Here is a 17213-nt window from a genome sequence, read left to right as displayed (position 1 = left end):
ACATGACCTAACCAATACTTTGAAGGGTAGGGGTAAGGTCTGCGTACACACTACCCTCCCTAGGATTCGAATACAAAAAGAACCTAATAAAAGAAAATATAATATGATTATTAGTTGATTACTGATATGTGTAAATTTTAGAGTTACGTTTGGTTAGTTAAAATAGACAACTCATAGAGCGTCATTTATGATAATTATTTATAACATTTAAGATAATACAACATTAATTTATAATCCCTAGTTAAAAGGTCTAATCTTTTATATATCTAGTTGTAGCAATGCTCTTAGTTTATCTTATTCTAATAATATTCTATGCTATCGAACATGATCTTTAGTCAAAGGTGGACTTACGTACCCTTAGGGTAGAGGTGTAATCGTAGTCTGATAACTTTTAAAAAAATATGTGCATATATCTTAAATAACATGTATATATTTTGATTGGCACTCTAAGATTCAATGTTACATTGGTCGATTTGAGGGGATACAACTGGACTTTGAGTGTTTTGTTTGGTTCGATTTTCTCTCCATATAGTATTTTTAGATTATATTAATTTTTATTATGGGTTATTAATTAGCAATATTTATTTTTATGTAATTTTATTATTTTATCTTTGCTATTAAATATTTTAGTATAATGGTATGACTTATCTCATATTATTGTGTTAGTTTTTTGAAACATACATTATATAGTTGTATTTAACTAGGACTTAAAGAAATATTTGGAGCACAAGTTACATATTTTATGCTATGAAGACTTCCCCAAAAAAACCCCGAACATCCGAAAAAACTCGATAAACCTGAGAAAAATCGAGATTGGACTTTGTTGGTTTGGTTTGGTTTATAAATTTAAAAACTCGATACCATTGGTTTGATTTGATAATTGAAAATTCGAAACAACCCGACCTATGTACACCCCTACCCTCCACTTTCAAATCCTGAGTCCATCTCTGACATTAGTAGTAATATTATTAGTAGGGAAAGTGACTCATGAGAGCATACAAAATTCCTGCTTTCACATTACCAATTTGCTTTACTTAATTAGTCAAAAATTCGTAAGACGATATTTGGCTTAGATGTTGACACATTAAAATATTTCATAGAAAATACGAGGTTTGGCTTGCACTCATAGTCAAGACTTCGACATCTTAACTAAGCCAAACACCGTCTTATGAAATCTTGACTAAGTAAAGCCAAACTATATATGGCCCCATAAGGGTCTAACTTATACATAATAAAAAACAGCAGATATGAAATGAAACCATATCCTTATCCTCCCCTCTTAACAAAGGTTTCAGGTTTGAATAGTGAGAACGGACAATCTTCTTCTAGCAAGGAGTGTTTCCCTCTTATGGACTCACAACAATAAAAATCGAAATTAATCCGGCCAGTAAATTTTGAATGGATATTAGATGCTTAAATAAAAAGATGCTTTAATGTGTCAGCAAAAACCTCATTGTTAGGTTGTTGACGAAGAGAAGAAAAGCTCCCGGTCTTCGATTGCTAAAGGGAAAAGAGGATAGAATATTCTAGAATCACTACAGCTGTAATCAATTATTTCTTTGTATATAATTTATTTTGTAATAGGACAAATATTGTTAGTGGAGTAGAATTTGTTGGAAGACACATATAGGTATAGTACATAGGATAATTTGTACATATCAGCTACATTGTGCAGAGAATTATTTATTCAATACAATAGAGTGATACACCAATCCAAGAATTGGCTTTTCAATATTATCCACTCTTACATAGGCCATATGTCATGAAGTTCTCTTACGGTACAACTAACGGAATTAATTTTAAAGAGGATGTAGGAAAATAACACCTAGAAAAATGGATACAAATGTCAAGAAGGGACACCTTTGAATGTTGAAATGTTGAAATTAAGATAAAACTAAGGTTGCTGATTGACTAATAGTCTAAACACTCGTTCACTCTTCTTTTTTTTATCTCCTATAAATACCATCTAAAACATCATTATATCCCACACATCAAAAACCATTCTATTCACTTCTTATTCCAAATTCATCTTAATTATCCTCTTTTATTTTTTGCTTCTCTTAACATTATGGGTGTCACTACCTATACTCATGAGGCATCAACCACATTTGCCCCAACTAGGTTATTCAAAGCTTTGGTTCTTGACGTAGACAACCTTATTCCCACGTTGTTGCCACAAATTGTTAACAACATTGAGACTGTTGAAGGTGATGGTGGTGTTGGAAGCATCAAGAGGATGAACTTTGTCGAAGGTGAGTTTTACATATATAAATTTCTTAAGATTGTTAGTCCCGCCAATATTGCTGTATTTGTAAATAATAATTCTGGGAAATATAAGTTATCGTAATGAAACAATAATTAATTCGAGCCCACTGAATTCACAGTGTTTCCTTAAGAAATTTAATCCCCTCCTAGTACCCAAGGTTATAGATTATTTCCTCCCAGGATAGAACGAATCACACACTGGTGTAGCGGTACTTCAAACCCCAGTGTTTCAGCGAACACAAAGTTCGGTAGCAAATCACACTTACAGTTGCTTTGTTTGAAGTTAAAACAATGCAGAACAAAGGAGTAGAAACTCAGAAAATCATATGGAAATGCTGAGAGGAAGGTTGAGCGTTTAGCCAAAGTTGAGCATTTTCAGTTTGGTGTGTCTTTCTTCAACAGCTGCTGCACATATTTATAGCAGTCAGCTTTGAAGATGAACGACCCTCCACCCTCCATGGTGGAGCATGCACTAGCTTGTTTGTGGAGCAAGCACTTGGCCATGGTGGGAATAGCATTAGGCGGCTGCTATTACAGCTGGTGGTCAATACACGGATTGAAACATATCCGTTACAAATGCGGATAATCTTACGTTAATATTTACTATTAACAAATAAATTTGGTCCAAAAAATTAATCAATCGATCGATTATTTGACCAAATCCAAATCCAAATCCAAAGCCGAAGCCGAAGCCAAAGCCGAGCCGAGCAGAGCGAGCGACGACGACGACGACGGCGCGAGGCTTGCTTTCTTCTTAACTCTTTAAGAGCTACAAGAAGAGCAATTATATATATACCCACCAAAAATCTTTTCCTCTTCCAATATGGGACAATGTCTCATTGTCAAGAGGGGGGAACTTAAAATTTTACTCAAAAATTTTATTTTTCCCTCCATTTCCCATTCACCCTTATTTTAATACTATTTCATCTTAAATAACAAAAACCTCAATAATCCCCCACATGAATGGGGAATGGCTATATCACGGAAGTATGCATGGAAAAACTGTGTGATTTGCAAGCAAGGATTAATCGTATCTGGATAAGTAGGTTTCCCTTTGAACTTTTCGTAGTGAACTTATGTCGGATATACTCGGTCAATCGGTAGATTTGATATCTTTGAACCGTCGATCTTTGGTGTATACCTAGACAAACATAAGTCACACAATCAACCCTTAACCGTCTTTGGTTCTCATTGTTGTATTCGTTTCAGCCATGAACACCGCCTGGTTTCATAAGTGCGTAGAGAACTGGCCTTACAAAGTTCTCCTTGAAGCGGCTAACACTTCACACTTACATAGGTGATTCCTAAACGTGTCATCCTGTAGATACACTATTTGATATACCCCGTATCAAATTTAGAAATCATTAAAAAGCCTTAATGCTTTATCCTTGGTACTGAACATTGTCTCATCATGAGAACGGACTAAAATTTTATTTGACAATGTTGAACCGTCATTAATGACTTTGTTTGATCTCCTTGAACCTAGATCTTGGGATCTCCAGTCTTCTAGGTAGAGTTATCGCCACAATGACTTGTTCTCGGCCATAGCCCCATTCCCCTTGATGATTTCTCAACTACCTCTCTAGTTAGGCCTTTTGTAAGTGGATCTGACACATTATCACTTGACTTTACATAGTCAATCGTGATAATTCCTCTAGAGAGTAATTGCCTAACGGTTTTATGTCTTCATCATATATGACGAGATTTACCGTTATACATAACGCTCCCAGCCCTTCCAATTGTCGCTTGACTATCACAATTTATGCATATCGGTGCCAACGGTTTGGGCCAAAATGGAATGTCTTCCAAGAAATTCCGGAGCCATTCAACTTCTTCACCGGCTTTATCTAAGGCTATGAATTCAGTCTCCATTGTAGAGCGGGCAATACATGTTTGTTTGGACGACTTTCAAGATACCGCTCCTCCACCAATAGTGAGAATCAATTGAACCGGTGATCCAATTTGCATCACAGTATCCCTCAATCACCGCAGGGAATTTACTGTAGTGCAAGTCAAAGTTCTGGGTATGTTCTAAATATCCCAAAGCTCGTTTCATTGCCATCCAATGAGATTGGCCTGGATTGCTCGTATATCGACTCAGTTTACTTATAGCACAAGCTATATATGGTCGTGTACAATTCATGATATACATTAAGCATCCCAACACACGAGCATAATCCAATTGTGATATGCTTTGGCCTCTATTCTTTGCTAATGCAAGATTCACGTCAATTGGAGTCTTTGCAACTTTAAAGCTCAAGTGCTTGAATTTTTCAAGTACTGTCTTAATATAATGAGATTGTGACAATGCCAGACCTTGAGGAGTCTTATGGATCTTAATTCCCAGAATTAAATCAGCAACTCCCAAGTCTTTCATATCAAACTTGCTATTGAGCATACGCTTAGTAGCATTTATGTTGGCAATGTCATTACTCATTATCAGCATATCATCCACATATAGGCAAACAATGACTATGTGATTTGGAACATTTTTAATGTACACATATTTATCACATTCATTTATCTTAAAACCATTTGACAACATTGTTTGGTCAAATTTCGCATGCCATTTTTTGGGTGCTTGTTTTAGTCCGTAAAGAGACTTAACAAGTCTACATACCTTCTTTTCTTTACCTGGAACCACAAACCCTTCAGGTTGTTCCATGTAAATTTTTTCCTCCAACTCTCCATTTAAGAAGGCCGTCTTAACATCCATTTGATGAATTTCAAGACCATACACTGCAGCTAATGCTACTAACATCCGTATGGACGTAATTCTTGTAACTGGAGAGTATGTATCAAAGTAGTCTAGACCTTCTCGTTGTCTATACCCTTTGACTACGAGTCTTGCCATGAATTTATCAATAGTGCCATCATCTTTGATTTTTCTCTTAAAAATCCCTTTAGAACCCAAAGGTTTATTTCCAGGAGGAAGATCAACCAATTCTCATGTATGGTTGTTCAATATGGATTCTATTTCACTATTGACTGCCTCTTTCCAAAATAATGATTCGGAAGAAGTCATAGCTTCTTTAAATGTTTGAGGCTCATTCTCCAATAAGAAAGTCACAAAATCTGGTCCAAATGAAGTAGACATTCTTTGACGTTTACTACGTCTTGGATCCTCCTGATTACATATACTTTCTTTTGTTTCTTCCCGAGGTCGTTTAGATCCTTCACCAAACGACTCATATTCCTTTTTATACGGATATATATTTTTAAAGAGCTCAACATTATCTGATTCTATAACTGTTTTATTATGAATGTCGGGATTTTCTGATTTATGAACCAGAAATCGATATGCTTTACTATTTGTCGCATATCCTATGAAAATACAATCAACGGTTTTCGGTCCTATCTTTACCCTTTTGGGTTTAGGAACTTGCATTTTTGCCAAACACCCTCACACTTTAAAATAATTCAAGTTGGGCTTCCTGGAATGGATTGTGTTTTGCTATGGGGCACTCGATTTAATATTTGATTAGCCGTAAGAATGGCTTCCCCCACAAGTTCTGTGGCAAACCAGAACTTATCAACAACGCGTTCATCATCTCCTTTAATGTGCGATTCTTTCTTTCCGCAATCCCATTAGATTGGGGCGTGTAAGGGGTTGTTGTTTGATGAATAATTCCATATTCTAAACATATTTCTTCAAAAGGAGATTCATATTCACCACCCCTATCACTTCTTATCATTTTTACTTTCTTGTTAAGTTGCGTTTCAACTTCATTTTTGTATTGCCTGAATGCGTCTATTGCTTCATCTTTACTATTCAGTAAGTAAACATAGCAATATCGAGTACCATCGTCAATAAAAGTTATGAAATACTTCTTTCCACCGCGAGATGGTATTGACTTCATGTCACAAATATCTGTGTGAATTAAGTCTAAAGGATTTGAATTCCTTTCAACTGACTTATAAGGATGTTTAACATACTTAGATTCCACACATGTTTGACATTTTGATTTTTCGCATTCAAACTTAGGCAGTACTTCCAAGTTAATCATTTTCCGCAAGGTTTTATAATTGACATGACCCAAACATACATTCCATAAATCATTTGACTCAAGTAAGTAAGAAGAAGCTGAAATATTATTATTGTTTTCCACAACCATTACATTCATATTGAAAAGGCCCTCGGTGAGGTAACCTTTTCCTACAAATATTTCATTCTTACTTATGACAACCTTGTCGGACACAAAAATGCACTTAAAACCGTGCTTAACAAGAAGTCCAGTAAAGACTAAATTCTTTCTCATTTCGGGAACATGAAGGACATTGTTCAAAGTCATGACCTTGCCAGAAGTCATTTTCAGAAATATCTTCCCATATCCTTCAACTTTTACTGTTGAAACATTTCCCATATAAACTGTCTCTCCGGGTCCAGCAGGAGCATAAGTAGCAAAAGCTTCTCTAACTGCACAAACATGGCGAGTGGCTCCAGAATCAAACCACCACTGTTTAGGATTTTCCACCAAGTTACATTCAGAAAGCATGGCACACAAGTTATCAACATCATCATGCTTTACTACCATGTTTGCTTGACCCCTTTTCTTGTCTTTCTTCGGAGCACGACACTCCGTAGATTTGTGTCCGATTTTCCCACAGTTGTAGCAGTTTCCACTGAACCGCTTCTTGCTTGGGTTGTATTTCGGAACAGAAGCCTTCTTCCTCTTTTTGTTATCTTCAACAATATTTGCTCCCATTATTGTTGAATTTCCACGGCCTCTCCTTTCAGCAGCTTTATTGTCCTCTTCGATTCTCAACCGAACAATGAGATCTTCAAGGGACATTTCCTTTCGTTTGTGTTTCAAATAATTTTTGAAGTCCTTCCACAATGGAGGCAACTTCTCAATCATTGCTGCTACTTGGAATGCTTCATTGATGACAAGACCTTCAGCAAGTAGATCATGAATAATCAGTTGTAATTCCTGGACTTGGGTAATAACAGACTTGCTATCTACCATTTTGTAGTCCAAAAATTTTGTGGCAACGAATTTCTTCATCCCGGCATCTTCAGTTTTATATTTCTTTTCAAGCGCATTCCACAATTCTTTTGACGTCTCCACGCCACTGTATACATTATACAGATTATCATCCAGTCCGCTAAGAATATAATTCTTGCATAAAAGTTCAGAATGCTTCCACGCTTCAATCACGACAAAGCGTTCATTCTCTGGAGTTTTATCTGGCAGATCAAAAACATCTTCCTTGATGAACTTCTGTAGACATAACGTAGTTAAGTAGAAGAACATCTTCTGCTGCCAGCGCTTGAAATTAATCCCGGAAAATTTTCCGGGTTTTTCTGCCGGTGCCATTGCCGGTGTTCGGCTTGTCGATGCATTGGCAGTCACCGTCGGAACAACTTGGTTTTCGCTTTCAGTCGTCATTTTATCTGTAAAAGAATGACACAAACAAATATTTAATAAATATTTTCAAACTGCATTAAATATCACGTAGATTTTAATCTCCAACAAAACGCCACGAAGGCTTTACTCTCCAAAACGGGAGTACACAAAACCACAAAGGTTTTAGTTTGCAGAATAATAAGAATAACACAAATACAGAAATAAATATTAAATTCCTTAAGATTGTTAGTCCCGCCAATATTGCTGTATTTTTAAATAATAATTCTGGGAAATATAAGTTATCGTAATGAAATAGTAATTAATTCGAGCGCACTGAATTCACAGTGTTTCCTTAAGGAATTTAATCCCCTCCTAATACCCAAGGTTATGGATTATTTCCTCCCAGGATAGAACGAATCACACACTGGTGTAGCGGTACTTCAAACCCCAGTGTTTCAGCGAACACAAAGTTCGGTAGCAAATCACACTTACAGTTGCTTTGTTTGAAGTTAAAACAATGCAGAACAAAGGAGTAAAAACTCAGAAAATCGTATGGAAATGCTGAGAGGAAGGAGTGCAATGTATAGCCAAAGTTGAGCGTTATCAGTTTGGTGTGTCTTTCTTCAACAGCTGCTGTACATATTTATAGCAGTCAGCTTTGAAGATGAACGACCCTCCACCCTCCATGGTGGAGCATGCACTAGCTTGTTTATGGAGCAAGCACTTGGCCATGGTGGGAAGAGCATTAGGCGGCTGCTATTACAGCTGGTGGTCAATACACGGATTGGAACATATCCATTACAAATGCGGATAATCTTACGTTAATATTTACTATTAACAACTAAATTTGGTCCAAAAAATTAATCAATCAATCGATCAGTTGACCAAATCCAAATCCAAATCCGAAGCCGAAGCCGAAGCCGAAGCCGAAGCCGAAGCCGAGCCGAGCAGAGCGAGCGACGACGACGACGACGGCGCGAGGCTTGCTTTCTTCTTAACTCTTCAAGAGCTACAAGAAGAGCAATTATATATATACCCACTAAAAATCTTTTCCTCTTCCAATATGGAACAATGTCTCATTGTCAAGAGGGGAAAACTTAAAATTTTACTCAAAAATTTTATTTTTTCCTCCATTTCCCATTCAACCTCATTTTAAGACTATTTCATCTTAAATAACAAAAACTTCAACATATATAGTCATATCTCTCTATAACATTATCGCTATATAACAGTCATTCACTATAAAAGTCAAATTTCTTATAGAACCAATTTCAATGCTATATGTTATAATATACATTCTCTATAACAACATTTCACTATAACAACCAAAAATATCCGGAACAGATGAGGATGTTATAGAGCGGTTTGGCTATATATATGATAGCCTAGTGCAAAAAGTATCATGTGTTTACGCATGGTTCGTGAAAAAGTTGCACCCATATGTCACGACCCAATTTCACCTATAGGTCGTGATGGCGCCCAACACTATAGCTAGGCAAGCCAACTAATAAGTCAATCGTACATTGGTTAAACTTTTATTCCAAGAAAATAATAAAATACTAACTTCTACCAGTGTGTGCCAAGACCCGGTGTCACAAGTGCATGAGCATCTAGTAGATTATACAAAACTCCAAATACTGTCTGAAATAAAATAGACAGAATATAAATATAAGAAGAGACACTGATAGCTGCAGAACGACTCAGAAAGGCAGCTCACCACTATGCCTCGGGATGACGTGGGTATGTGATGATAGGTCCTCCACTAGTACATATCTCAGATCCTGCACAAAAAGTGCAGCAAGTGTAGTATGAGTACGTAAACAACGTATACCCAGTAAGTATCAAGCCTAATCTTGAAGTGGTAGAGACGAGATGGCTGACTTTGACACTCACTATGGGTCAATAATAATTGAAATAAAACTAGGATATTTAAATCAGCATGATTTACAGAATTTACAAATAATTTATTTAATCAGCGAAAATAATCAAATTCCTTCAAATGTAACAATTCTCAATATATTAATTAAATTCCTTCAATTCAAATAAATTCTAATTTATCAATTAAATCTCATTTACAGGAGTAACAATTAATTCCATAAACAAGCAAGAATAATAATTCATTAAATTCCAAGAATTTTCCAAATAATTAATTAGCTTCTCAAGATGAAATAAATTATTATAATTAAGCACGATTTCTGTCGAGGACGTACGGCCCGATCCAGAGTGTCGTGTACACTGCCGAGGGACGTACGGCGCGATCCATAGATGCATCTATCCTGCCGAGGCGTTCGGCCCGCTCCACAAGAAAGGAGGAGATTTTCTTATGTGCCTCCGGAAGGTGAGTATATTTCTTATAAGATAAATTTGGGAAGAGAATAATTTTTTTTAATAATTAATTGATTAAACAGACAATCAAGCCTATGAGATTTCTATCCTTTAATATCTTTATCTAACAATTGACACGATATTCATATGGATATCAATAAATATAAATAAATCAAAGAATACAATATATACAAGTAAGGCATGCTTTCAGTCCTAAACTACCCGGACTTTAGCATTAATAGTAGCTACGCACGGACTCTCGTTACCACGTGCGTACGTAGCCCCCCATAATTAGTAACAATTATTTAATTTTAATCACCTATGAGGTAATTTCCCCCTCACAAGGTTAGACAAGAGACTTACCTCGTCTTGCTCCAATTTTATCCATAATTTTACCTTTTCCACGATTATCCAACTCTGTCTGGCTCGAATCTAGCCAAAATAATTTGATACAATCACTAAAAATTATAGCAAATAGATTCTATAAGGAAATACTGCATTTTTAATAAAAATCCCGAAATTAATTAAAAATTTTCCCGCAGAGCCCACATCTCGGAATCCGACGAAAGTTATGAAATCTGACAACCCATTCAATTACGAGTCCAACCATACCAGTTTCACTCAAATTCGACTCCGAATCGATACCGAAATCTCAAAATTTCATTTCTATGAGATTTCTAAATTTTTCCAAATCTCAAATCTCAAAACACTAATTAAATTGTGAAAAATAATGATACACTTGTATATGTAGACCAAATCCGTGTTAGAATCACTTACCCCAATGTTTTTCCCTTGAAAATCTGTCAAAAGTCGCCTTTGCTCAAGCTCAAGTTCGCCAAAAATGGCAAACGAGACGAATGTCCTCTTTTTATAAAATTGCCCAGCAGCCTTCGGAACTGGTCCTCGAACTGGGCCTCGATCGCGGCTTCGATCTCAGGCTCGAGCCTGGACCTCGGTCATGGCCTCGATCAAAACATCAAAGTTGGGCCTTCGATCAGGGCATCGAGGTTGGGTCTCAATCCTAGCCCTCGAGCCTTACCTTCGATCATGCACTCGAGCCTTGCCTTCGATCGAGGCTTCGATACTGAGCCTTAGTGGCCTGAATACCAGTATGTAAACCGGCTACAAACCTTTGCACTCTCTCTGCCTCAGTAGGGAGTATCACTAGTGCATGGCGAGATAATTCAGAAAATCTCGCCTCATAATCAGTCACTGACATCTGACCCTGATGGAGCTGCTCAAACTGAAACCGCAACTCTTCCCTCTGGGAGGGTGGAACATACCTGTCCAAGAAGATATGGGTGAACCTGTCCCAAGTCATGGTAGGAGAATCTGCTGGTCTGCCAAGACCATAAGACTGCCACCATCTACGGGCTCTACCCTCTAGCTGAAAAGTAGCGAAATCAACCCCATGGGATTCTAATATCCTCATGTTGTATAGTCTATCCTTACAACGATCAATGAAATCCTGTGGATCCTCATGTCGCTCACCCCCGAAGACAGGAGGATGTAGTCTAGTCCATCTGTCCAATAGTTTCTGAGGATCGGCGGCTACAGCTGGCCTGGGCTCAGGTGTAGCTGCTGCCACTGGCTGGACTCCACCCATGGGTAGTGCACCATGGGTCTGATATACAGCAACTGCCTATCCATGAGCCTGCACGGTAGGGGTCTATGCTCCCCCGCCCGCCTGAGATGTGGATGGGTCTGCCGAAAATAAACCGGCTTGAGTCATATTGTCCATGAATCACAGCATACGACCCATGACATCCTGAAATCCCGGTGCAGATGTGAAGTCCACTGGAGCTGGCTCTGCCACAGGCACCTCACCCTGCTCCTCAATAATGGGATTCTCTGCTGGATCCACTGGCGGCATAACTGGAACAGTCCTGGGACGTCCTCGCCCTCTACCACGGCCTGGAGCCCTCCCCCGGCCTCTGCCTCGTCCTCTAGCAACTGGGGGAGTAGCTCTTCCCTGGTCTGGAATCTTATTAGAGCATGTTCTCACCATCTGTGAGAGGATAAGAGAAGGATATTTAGTACTACATCAATTGCACGATGGAATATGAAGAAAGGTAGTTTCCTAACACCATATAGCCTCTCGAAGATAAGTATAGACGTCTCCGTACCGATCCGCAAGACTCTATTAGGTCTGCTCATAACTTGTGAGACCTACGTGAACCTAGTGCTCTGATACCATGTTTTCACGACCCAATTTCACCTATAGGTCGTGATGGCGCCCAACACTACAGCTAGGCAAGCCAACTAATAAGTCAATCGTACATTGGTTAAACTTTTATTCCAAGAAAATAATAAAATACCAACTTCTACCAATGTGTGTGCCAAGACCCGGTGTCACAAGTGCATGAGCATCTAGTAGATTATACAAAACTCCAAATACTGTCTGAAATGAAATAGACAGAATATAAATATAAGAAGAGACACTGGTAGCTGCAGAACGGCTCAGAAAGGCAGCTCACCACTATGTCTCGGGATGACGTGGGTATGTGATGATAGGTCCTCCACTAGTACATGTCTCAGATCCTGCACAGAAAGTACAGCAAGTGTAGTATGAGTACGTAAACAACGTGTACCCTGTAAGTATCAAGCCTAATCTCGAAGTGGTAGAGACGAGATGGCTGACTTTGACACTCACTATGGGTCAATAATAATTGAAATAAAATTAGGATATTCAAATCAGCATGATTTACAGAATTTACAAATAATTTATTTAATCAGCGAAAATAATCAAATTCCTTCAAATGTAACAATTCTCAATATATTAATTAAATTCCTTCAATTCAAATAAATTCCAATTTATCAATTAAATCTCATTTACATGAGAAACAATTAATTCCATAAACAAGCAAGAATAATAATTCATTAAATTTCAAGAATTTTCCAAATAATTAATTAGCTTCTCAAGCTGAAATAAATTATTAAAGTATCGTGTAATTATTATTATTAAGCACAATTTCTGCCGAGGACGTACGGCCCGATCCAGAGTATCGTGTACACTGCCGAGGGACGTGCGGCGCGATCCATAGATGCATCTATCCTGCTGAGGCGTTCGGCCCGCTCCACAAGAAAGGAGGAGATTTTCTTATGTGCCTCCGGAATGTGAGTATATTTCTTATAAGATAAATTTGGGAGGAGAACAATTTCTTTTAACAATTAATTGATTGAACAGACAATCAAGCCTATGAGATTTCCATCCTTTAATATCTTTATCTAACTATTCACACTATATTCATATATATATATCAATAAATATAAATAAATCAAAAATACAATTTACACAAGTAAGGCATGATTTGAGTCCTAAACTACCCGGACTTTAGCATTAATAGTAGCTACGCACGGACTCTCGTCACCACGTGCATACGTAGCCCCCCACAATTAGCAACAATTATTTAATTTTAATCACCTATGAGGTAATTTCCCCCTCACAAGGTTAGACAAGAGACTTACCTCGTCTTGCTCCAATTTAATTCATAATTTTGCCTTTTCCAGGAGTATCCAACTCTGTCTGGCTCGAATCTAACCAAAATAATTCGATACAATCACTAAAACTTATAGCAAATAAATTCTATAAGGAAATACTGCATTTTTAATAAAAATCCCGAAATTAATTAAAACATTTTCCATGGAGCCCACATCTCGGAATCCGATGAAAGTTATAAAATCTGACAACCCATTCAATTACGAGTCCAACCATACCAGTTTCACTCAAATCCGACTCCGAATCGATACCGAAATCTCAAAATTTCTTTTCTATGAGATTTCTAAACTTTTCCAAATCTCAAATCTCAAAACACTAATTAAATTGGGAAAATCAATGATATACTTGTATATGTAGACCAAATCCGAGTTAGAATCACTTACCCCAATGTTTTTTCCTTGAAAATCTGTCAAAAGTCGCCTCTGCTCAAGCTCAAGTTCGCCAAAAAGGGCAAATGGGACGAATGTCCTCTTTTTATAAAACTGCCCAGCAGCCTTCGGAACTGGTCCTCGAACTGGGCCTCGATCGTAACTTGGATCTCAGGCTCGAGTCGGGACCTCGGTCATTGCCTCGATCAGGGCATCGAGGTTGGGCCTTCGATCAGGGCATCGAGTTTGGGTCTCGATCCTAGCCCTCGAGCCTTACCTTCGATCACGCACTCGAGCCTTGCCTTCGATCGAGGCTTCGATACTGAGCCTCGTCCTTGGCTTCGACTCAGGGCTCGATCGTGGGCTCGATATCTGGCTTGATATCTGGGCTCGATCACAATCCCAGAATGTCCAACAGAAGAGAAAATTGCAGCAGCTTTTTAAGTCCAATTTTTGATCCGTTAACCATCCGAAACTCACCCGAGGCCCTCGGGACCTCAACCAAATATACCAACAAGTCCTAAAATATCATATCGAACTTAGTCGAATCTCTAAATCACATCAAACAACGCTAAAACCATGAATCATACCCCAATTCAAGATTAATGAAACTAAGAGTTTTCAACTTCTACATTCGATGTCGGAACCTATCAAATCAACTCCGATTGACCTCAAATTTTACACACAAGTCATAAATTATATAACGGAGCTATAAAAATTTTCGGAACTGGATTCCGACTCCGGTATCAAAAAGTCAACTCATCGATCAAACTTCCAAACTTAAATTCTTGTTTTTAGCCATTTCAAGCCAAATTTAACTACGGACTTCCAAATAAAATTTCGAACACGCTCCTAAGTCCAAAATCACCATACAGAGCTGTTGAAATCATCAAAATTCTATTACGGGGTCGTTTTCTCAAAATGTTGACTGAAGTCAAACTTAGCACTTTAAGGCCAACTTAAGGAACCAAGTATTCCCGTTTCACCTCAAACACTTCCAAATCCCGAACCAACCATCCCCGCAAGTCATAAATCATTACAAGCACCTACGAAAAGTTTTATTTTAGGAAACGGTATTTTATAAGTTAAAATGACCGGTTGGGTCATTACAGTATATTTTTATGCCTAACATGCATGGTTCCGGAATTAAAGTAAAATTTTAAATTAGAATAGTTGCCTTATTACAATAATTAAATAGATAAACTGTTAACTAAATATAGGAAGTAAAATTGGTAAAACCTTAAAAAGAAAAAAGAATAAGAAGGAGGAGAAGGAGAAGGAGGAGGAGGAGGACGACGACGACGAGAGCTAAAAAGATTTTTGTTTCCTACAAAAATGTGCATTATATACATTTTTGAATGGCGAAACATAGGAAATTTACACTGGTTTGACTTGTTCGGCTAATTAAGTTCTTTTGGTGCAATTCTTTCTCTCTTTAAGAAAATTACTTAAATCCTCTCAGAAAGACTATGAAATTTTCAAAGAAATACTAATAATTAAGCATTCTTTTTTTTTTTTGGGCAAAAGCTTGTTCTTAGATTTGTCAAGAAAATAAGGGCCCATTTTTCCATAAGAAGTTTTTCACCTTTTTGGATTTTTTTTAATACTTTTTTCGGAATATTGTTTGACCATGAAAATTTCAATTTCACTTAAAGTTGAATTTCGAAATTTTGAAAAAACTCAAAAAAACTGTTTTCAAAATTTTTACTCCAACTCACTCATAAAAATTCAAAAATATATGCAAATTGTATTTATATCCAAACACAATTCTAATTTTTAAATACTATTATCACTTGAAATACAATCTTTATGTCTTTATATTTTGTGGGTATTTTCTATTAAATAGGAATTAGGCTTTCTTCTACGGGCAAACTCTCAATGGATGATAATGATGACGAAGGGGGAATTCAGCACTCTGCTTTAAAGGGTACTGTTTTTTCAACCGTCTCTGTTTATTTGGCAATTTTTATTATCCGACTAAGTTAAGGGGCTAAATCGAACTAGATTAATTTATTCTTTAAAATTTAAATTTAGATACTTGGAAACTATGGGAAGAATCATTTTAGTTGTTTCAAAAATTACATTTTTAATTTCCACTTAGTCTTCATGAGCCGAGGGTCTATCGAAAATAGTTTCTTTACTCCTCCGGGATAAGGATAAGGTCTGCGTATATACTATCCTCCACATACCCCACTTGTGAAATTTCACTGGGTTGTTGTATTATCACTTGAAACCTTTTTACACTTTTTTCTGGAATTTCACAATTGTTATGTCCAAACTAAATTTGCTTTATTTTGTGAAATGACAGATGGTCCAATAAAGTATTTGAAGCACAAGCTTCATGTGATTGACGACAAGAACTTGGTAACCAAATATTCACTAATCGAAGGAGATGTTCTAGGAGACAAATTGGAATCCATTACCTATGATGTCAAATTCGAAACTTCTGCAAATGGAGGTTGTATTTGCAAGACATCGACTGAGTACCACACAAAGGGTGATTATGTATTTAAGGAAGAAGAACACAATGAAGGCAAAGATAAAGCCATGGAACTTTTCAAGGCTGTTGAAGACTACCTTCTTGCCAATCCTACCGTCTATGCCTAAATGGTGTCCGAGTCAGTTTGCGTCCAGCTCGGTTAATTTCACGAGATACATAATTATACCATCATAATGTTTTGAGTGTGTGTTCTTTCCAAATATGTAATGGAAAGAACTTTAAATAAAGAATATCGCAAGCTTTGTACTGTACTTCAAGTGCTTGTACTGAAATTAAAATGTCTTGTTCAATATATATGTAACGATTCGACCGTTCGTTTTGAGCAGTTACACTTCCGTTTAACTATTTGAAGTGTTGAGTAGCTTTTTTATGTCATTTATGACTTGTGTACAAAATTTGAGATTAATCACAATTTATTTGATAGGTTTCGGCGTCGTTTGTTCAAGTACAAGTGGTACCACATTAGGCAAATGAGCTCCAAATTCAATTTTGATTGAAACATTACATCCTTATTGAAATTATGGAGCCATATAAAAATAAATCGTCAAATTCCGACATCGTATGAGAGAGTTATGCCCATTTCTGTGTCGGAAAAGATTGTTATTTTTCTGGGCTATTTTTAACACATTTCGAGCTATGGAGTTCTGATTGAAGCAATCAACAAATTAGTGTTTTGGGTTGAAAATGGTAGAAAATTTCATAGACTTTAATTAAGTATTTGAAGGACGAGTTGTTGTCGTATTTGAGTAATTTTGGTATGGTTGGACTCGTGGTAGAATGAGAGTTCGAATTTTATAATTTTTGTCGGATTCCGAGTTGTGAGCCCCACCGTTGACATTTGGTTGACTTTTCGAGTGGAGTTGAGAATTCTTATAAATTGTTAAATTGTAAGCACTGAAGTATATTTT

General features: G+C 37.1%; 1 protein-coding gene across 1 annotated transcript; it reads left to right on the top strand.

Moving 5' to 3' along the window:
- Window positions 1-1999: 1999 nt before the first annotated feature.
- LOC107770507 (pathogenesis-related protein STH-2-like) lies at window positions 2000-16672 on the top strand. The gene is made up of 2 exons (XM_016589825.2): window positions 2000-2252; window positions 16114-16672. The coding sequence occupies exons 1-2, from the start codon at window positions 2069-2071 to the stop codon at window positions 16410-16412; spliced, it is 483 nt and encodes a 160-aa protein (XP_016445311.1). The 5' UTR covers window positions 2000-2068; the 3' UTR covers window positions 16413-16672.
- Window positions 16673-17213: the final 541 nt, after the last annotated feature.

The sequence above is a fragment of the Nicotiana tabacum genome, chromosome 14, assembly GCF_000715075.1.
Source record: "Nicotiana tabacum cultivar K326 chromosome 14, ASM71507v2, whole genome shotgun sequence".
In the NCBI taxonomy this organism is placed as follows: Eukaryota; Viridiplantae; Streptophyta; class Magnoliopsida; order Solanales; family Solanaceae; genus Nicotiana; species Nicotiana tabacum.
The sequence above is the reverse complement of the archived record's forward strand: the minus strand, read 5'-3'. Positions and strand labels throughout refer to the sequence as shown.